Source organism: Henckelia pumila, chromosome 1 (assembly GCF_033568475.1).
Source record: "Henckelia pumila isolate YLH828 chromosome 1, ASM3356847v2, whole genome shotgun sequence".
Taxonomy (NCBI): domain Eukaryota; kingdom Viridiplantae; phylum Streptophyta; class Magnoliopsida; order Lamiales; family Gesneriaceae; genus Henckelia; species Henckelia pumila.
The window spans coordinates 42,434,326-42,441,405 of record NC_133120.1 but is presented as its reverse complement, the minus strand read 5'-3'; the positions used below and the strand labels follow the sequence as shown (position 1 = coordinate 42,441,405).

The following is a 7,080-nucleotide window of genomic DNA, read 5'->3' as shown; positions in this document are numbered from 1 at the left end:
AAAAATACCACTCACTTTGTTAAATTGATATATCTTGCATTTTGTGATTATTTGTTTAGGAAAACGCTAATTTAATTGTATTTTTAAAATTTTACAATTTATTTTTATTGTTTTGTTTTCGTTAAAAATAACGGACTGTACGAACATGCAATACGTGCAACGAAATACTAGTAAATATATAATGTATCAACTCGAGGTTACATTTGAAATATAAACCATTCTAAAAATTATTATGAGAAAAAGAAATAAAATGTAGGCGAGAACTGAATAACGCCACTTAAGTTGTCACCGTGTCTATATCCTCAGAGCGACACGCTTGGGAATTGGCAAGATCCATGACCTGTTTGAAAATACCAAAATTTTCAGATACTTAATTTCTAGAAAGAAAGATGAAAAGAATTTATTTTTTTTTAAAAAAATAAACTCTATCCAGTTTTAAATTTTATATACATTTTATACATAAAGTGAAGTAACTCCATTCTAATGCAAAAAAACATATATAGAGAAAAAAAATATATACTAGAAAAGAAATTTTTGAAAGTTACTTGGATCAGTGATGGTTTGCACAGCAAGACCATTGAAGTAGCAAGATGCACCAGAACTCCTGAACTTAGACCAGTATGAGCTAAATGCGAAGCTAGCGTGTGCGGTAACTGATACTGGCTCATAGCATGCTTTGCCAGGTGCAAGTGCATCGCAGGTGCCGTTGCCCTGGCTGCAAGCGAAATCCAATGCCGTCTCCAAGTTCGTAATATTCATCTGGCTTGCCACCACGCACCATATTTTGCCTTTGTATGGGTTGTTATTCGACGGCGCTGATGACAAACCGGTGCGCTCGTTTTCGGGGTGCTTCCCTGTTAAGTCTATCTACAGGAATTCCAAGAATTGTGATGTGATGAGAGTTGAACCTTTTAGTAGAAAACTTTATATGTATAACTATACGTAAAAATTGGGTTACAAATTGTATTTGAAATTACCAGATTTTTTCTAAACTTAATTAATAAAAAATCTTTTAAAGATATATTTAGGATAGTTTTTTTTAATTTTAAATGCAATTCGTGAGGATTTTTTTTTCGTGTAATAGTGCCGTCTGTGAACTAGTTACCTCATAAATGGGCTGCCCATTGGGATGTAGTAATCCCCAGTGTCTTTCAGTTCCCGGGCCTGGCTTCAGATCCTCATCATACAAGGAGAAAATAAAGGTCGGAATCACGAACCTGGGCTTAGCAGGTGTCCCAAGCGGTGGATCGGCAGTCATTTTCTTCACCAAATTCCGGTTATAAGTTGCTGCGTTGTACGTGTTCGCGCCCACTTGATCAATATCCCCTGCATTAGGCCACCCTGTCTCTGATACCGCCATCATGATGTTGTCGAACCCGAATTTCCTCATCGCGAATACGACAGAGTCCAGCATTTGGTCGAGAAGATTCGTATAAACGAGGCCGGTTTTCGAGTCCACGTATGTCACATTTCCACCCTCAATCAATGCATAATCAAGACTGGTGTTTGTGGGGTTTGAAGACCATGGGAAATAAGGGTAAACATCTAAGAAGAAAAATGATTTAGTCCCATTCAAGAATTTTAGCAATGGTATTATAACTTGGCTCGGAATATCGGATCTGAATTTGCCACTTGAAGGTGGGAAAGTAGACTCCAATGTATCCATAGCCAATGGAGTCCCAACTTTTATGTTGTGGATATCATGTCCCTTCAAAGATTTCTTGATATTTCTCATGGCCGGCACGAGATCGAGCCACATTTTCCGATCCTTGGTGCTTAGAACTTCGTTTCCAACAAGTATGAACCGGATTCGCGTGTTCGGGTAGTAGGCCAAGACGCTCTCCTGAACCCAGTTTTCTGCCTTGGCTTGGCTCGAGGCGATGCCCGAGATTTGTTCATTTGTGACCATGATCGAAACATGAAGTTTGGTCCCGGATAAGAGCTTTAGGACTTCTGGGTTCGCATCATAGAGTTTAATACGTCCCACGTTCATTGATTGGAGCAACTTGATCGATTCATATGCAGAAGGGAGATTCGTCCCCAATCGACCGTAGTTTATGCCGATCATGCTCGAAATGTTCGATGCATCTGTAAAGGAAAAAAAGTGAACAGAAAAATGTAGAATAATTTTTTTAAAAAAACAAGTATTTGGAATTAACTAGAAATCTTTACTGAACTTACATGTGGAAGTCAAGATAGAACATAAAAAGAGAGCAAACATTGCTTTGTATGTGTACATTTTCGAGTTTATGGTCTCTTAATTGCAAAATAATGAAATCTATATATAGGCAGTGAAATGGATCAAGAAACTGTTGAACTACCAAACTTTATATTTGTTGGAAGTTATGTTCTTCGATGATCTTTGTGAGAATTTAATTAAAGAGGAGTTGGTTCCTACATTATTGCTATATATCAAGAAAATGGCATTATTGAAAGCAAAAAGACAAAGATTATGAGATCTTAAACAACTGAGAATGAGAAATTGTGTCCAGTGGAATATTTAAGTAAACTAGAAAAGTGACGTACGTTGCACTTAAATAATTAATCATTGAAAACATGAGTAAGAATTTAGATAATATATATTTAAATTAATGGTGGAGTAACAAAGAAGATGATGACAAGTTTTATTAACACATAATATGAAGAAAATAAAGGGTACAAGAGGAATTTCTTGATTCAAAGTGATATATTTATATTTAAAAAAATGTAAAATTAGGAAAGTGAACATGCGTTACACGTGGATAATTAACCATTGAAAATATATAAAACTATTGTGAGACGGTCTCACAGGTAAATTTTGTGAGATAGGTCTTCAAATTGAGTCACAAAGATAATGTATTCCTTTTTATGCCACATGTATAACTCTTTATTGTAAATAAGGGTGGGTTTGATCCGTATCACGGATAAAGATTCATGAGCCCGTCTCACAAGCTAAGAGACCAACTTTTGAAAATATGAGTAAGAAATTTAGAAAATATTTGTAAATAAGGATAGGTTTGATATGTCTCACGTATAAAGATCAATGAGCCCGTCTCACAAGTTACGAGACCAAAATTTTAAAATATGAATAAGAAATTTAGATAATATTTAAATTAATGTTGTATTAAAAAGAAGAAGATCAAGTGTTCATTACACATGATATGAAGTGAATAAAGGGTACAATAATAAATTCACAATTGAAAGTGATATATTTATATGTAAAATAAATAAATATATTTATATATTTTTATAGGTTGTATAGAATAAAATAAAATAAAATATATAATATATAAATAAATATAAGTATAAATATAATATAATATAATATAATATAATATAATATAATATAATATAATATAATATAATATAATATTAATATAATAAAAATATAAAATAATATAAATATATATATGTTAGATTGAATGACAAAGTAATTTGAATGAAAAAGTTTATAAAAAAAAATAATAACATAATTACGATTACAATTACAAATTTAGGCCATCTTCAATCACAAACTTTATTTTGATGCAAGTTTTGCATTAAAATGGTGTAATTTCTGCACGAAATACTACATACATCTCCAACCCATTTCCTTGAAATCTTACTCCGATAGGAGTATTTTCGAAATATTTATTTTATTTAAATATATTAATTCTTATCCTTTATTTAATATCTTTTTAAAAACTTATCAATATATATAATTAATATTTTTTTATATAACAAAAATTTTATTGCGAATAAAAATCCAAACATAATGCGGATACACTACGAGTACAAATTCAAACATTTGAATGACTATATTCATCTTACAAATGATCAATTAAAACATTTCGTAGTGCGAAGTGAGCATTTTCATTTTTTATTCTTTTGTATCGACTGAGAAATTCTTGAAATTTTAAATTATCATTAACAATCATTTTTACGTCCGGAGTTGGTGTTTCTCTCGCATCTTGAATGGGTTCACTGAGGTCACGTTCGTCTTCGATAATCATGTTGTTCATTATGATACTTGATGTCATTATGTCTTGTAAATGACATTTCTTCTAACCACATGCTGTGTAGTGACCCGTATCCGTAATTAACGATTAATGACTATATTAATCGTGTGATCATGTTTTTAAATTATTAATACATGATTAAGGGAGTTCTGTTGGATTAACCGACTTCAGAAATGGATTCAGAATGATCGGAAAAGGCCCGAAGGGTGACCAGGAACGGAAGCAACGTTCATGGATCGGAAGCAACGTTCTGGCCTACTGATGTCATCTGTGACGTTAGCAAGATGACGTCATTGCTTACGCACGTGATGGGACATCAGACGCAACGATGGGGAGAATGGATGCAACGATCGAGAACGGACGCAACGATGAAGAAAGGACATTCCATTCCGTGTCTATAAATATGGGATCTGAGGCTTCATTTCAACTCGCACCTCTCCTCTCTTCTCTCTCGTTTCTTAGCCTTTCTAGTCAGATCTAGGGAGTTCTAGGCGTCCTATTGGGAATCCAGAAGTAGCGGAGCGATCACGGTGTCGAAGCGGAGCTGTGCCTAAGTTTGAGGCAATCGTCATCAGTGGGCTGACGACGGACGCAAGTATAGCTATGGTCTCCTTAAATTATTTAGAAAAATGCAATAGCTTAGTTAAAACTTTTATAGCTTAATTAATGATGCATGAGTATTTGCATTGCAGAGTTGATGATAGGTTTGGAACCTAGAGTGGGACTGCTAGGAACTGCCTGCAATAAGGTACGTAAATACCGACTGAGATAGTCAGCGGGTTTTTCATGCTTATATGTTGCATTTGTGTGTCATATTATTATGCAGCATGTGCATATCATATTGTGTCTGTCCATTTTTGAGATGAGTCATGTAGGGCAGCTCAGCCCTGTTCGGACGGTTGATGTCGAGCGCCTCGCGACCGAAAGGTTAGCCGGCACTGGCATCTGGAAGACACGGTCTACGTTCATTACGAATGAGCAGTGTACACAGGGTTTTCTCCTCGGGTTGTACCACTAATGTCCTAGGCGCCATTACTGAGCAGTTGTATACAGTTATCCCATATATGGATACCCTGTCATGTGCATGCATCATATTTGTATGTTTTACCCGTTCTTTCGTATTGAGCTTAGAGCACACGTCCAGTATTTTCTGTTTATCTGGACACCCCATTCGACGGGGCAGATGTAGGTGCAGGATTGAGCAGCAGGAGCTTGGAGTAGCAGTGACCTGTGAAGACAGCAGGATTAGCTGTAGGTTTTTGCCCTTTAGGCTTATTTATTCGATTGGGTTGTATAATCGAATTTTTTTAAACGGTTGTATTCTGCCGGTCTACTTTTATTTAAGTCTTCCGCAGCGATTTATTTAATGCATGCTTAATTATGCTCTTAACTCTGATTAGGTAGCGGATCCGGGTTGGGTCGCTACATTTATTGGTATCAGAGCATGCATGCAAGAGATTTGGGATATAGTATTAAGACTTTGGGTAATCCTTGTAGGATGGATGAGACCCTGGAAGAGGTGATGATGCGGCAATTAGTTTTCCCAAAGACTATCATCATCGGCAGGATTTCTAAAGATTTGGCTTATGGGATTCCAGCAAGTGCGGACAGGAGCGATGGATCGTGTCCAAGCTTTCGAGATTTCTACTCATGTGGATCCTAGCTTTGGATCGAGTAATGGATGTTAGAGGAAGTGGCAGAGGATTGGTGGGTACTTACTTGATGTTTGCATTTGTATAGTCATTACCATGATAACACTACTCTGCATATTCTCCAGTCGTAGTTGGAGAGATTGTCAGATAGACCTTTACCAGGGAATGCCTCGAGTGCCTAAGGCATGACAGGTTTTGAGCGTAAGGTCATTAAACTCATGCGGAACATGTTTTGCCGGTATGCCTGTATCGATGTTTTTGGTAGGCATACGGGAAACTTCATGTTCAAAAGCATGATTTGGTTACAAGAAGAAAGATGACGGTAGATCGTGAGCAAAAGAGGTCGACTGACAGGCACTGATGCAGAGAATAGCTGGTTAGCTATCACGTGTCATTTCTCTGGAGTTCTTTGCGGGAGGACATGTAGAGAGACTTGGTCGGGAGTATGCTTGTATCGATGTGTGTGTCGATTAGAAGCTTCATGCTCAAGAAACGGAGACGAGTACGATGATTTAAATACTGCATTGTTGTAATTGTAAACAGTATTTCAGTTGAAATGAATCATCATACTATGGTTGTATCATTTCAAGTTCGTTTGTAAATTTCATTGTATTTTTGGAATACTGTAATTGTATTACATGAGATTGTAATAAAGATAATTGTACATAACTTGAAGCAATGATACATGTTTTATTTATCCAGCAAATCGTGAATGATTGCAAGTGATTTTGCTAAGTTTGGCTTGGTTCTAGTTGATTAGTGTTCAACCGTGGTAACTCATGGGGTTTGAGTGGGTCGATTGTAACCGTGTGACTTGTGGTTAGTCTAGGCGTTTTCCTAGGATTGACCTAGTTAGTCAGTTGACTAAATTAGTGCAAATGATGAGGTGATTCATCCGAAGGCATGGGGATATTGTTCGGTTTAGAACATTGAGCTTTGTTCTAGGTTGTTTCCTTAGAATAGTAGGCTGCCCGACCTTTGTTAGGTTTATACTTGTTGGAGAACGCGGCGATCAGATCAATCAGGATTGATACCCGGTGCAGCGAAAGTTTAAAAATTTTATATGGAACGATTCCATAATGGGTATCAAAACCTTACGATTAAATTGTGTGTGTAAAAATTAAATAACAATTATAAATTTTTACCTCCAATCTCGAATCGAGATTATGGACACCAACAGATTGCTCTGCTCTTGTTGTATATCCCTGGAACTGATGGACGAACTGTTCTTCAATCAGGTCCACGAACGGATATTTAATCCCTCTGATAGATTGCACTAGAAAATCTATCAGAAGTTTCTACGAAGAGAATTAACGAATTTGATCCGTTAAACCAGACTGTAATTCAAAATTCACAGGCTGGATTTTCCTGAGCAGAGGGGAGGGGGCGGCCACTGTTAGAGAAAATACTTAGGGTTTTCGAAAATTTGTGACCTGTTGTGTCTAATTTCT

The 7,080-nt window shown here is 36.3% G+C and overlaps 1 protein-coding gene across 2 annotated transcripts; it reads right to left on the bottom strand.

The window, feature by feature from the left end:
- Window positions 1–302: 302 nt before the first annotated feature.
- On the bottom strand, window positions 303–6,812 carry LOC140876328 (probable glucan endo-1,3-beta-glucosidase A6). 2 transcript variants are annotated; one of them, XM_073280267.1, is made up of 4 exons: window positions 6,789–6,812; window positions 1,106–2,104; window positions 546–867; window positions 303–340 (listed from the first exon to the last, which is right to left on the bottom strand). In XM_073280267.1, exons 2-4 carry the CDS (start codon window positions 2,066–2,068, stop codon window positions 303–305), a joined length of 1,323 nt encoding a protein of 440 aa, XP_073136368.1. In that variant the 5' UTR covers window positions 2,069–2,104; window positions 6,789–6,812. The 2 variants fall into 2 exon arrangements, with proteins under 2 accessions (XP_073136368.1, XP_073136367.1); XM_073280266.1 differs by lacking the exon at window positions 6,789–6,812 and adding an exon at window positions 2,182–2,224 and having other exon boundaries at window positions 1,106–2,088.
- Window positions 6,813–7,080: the final 268 nt, after the last annotated feature.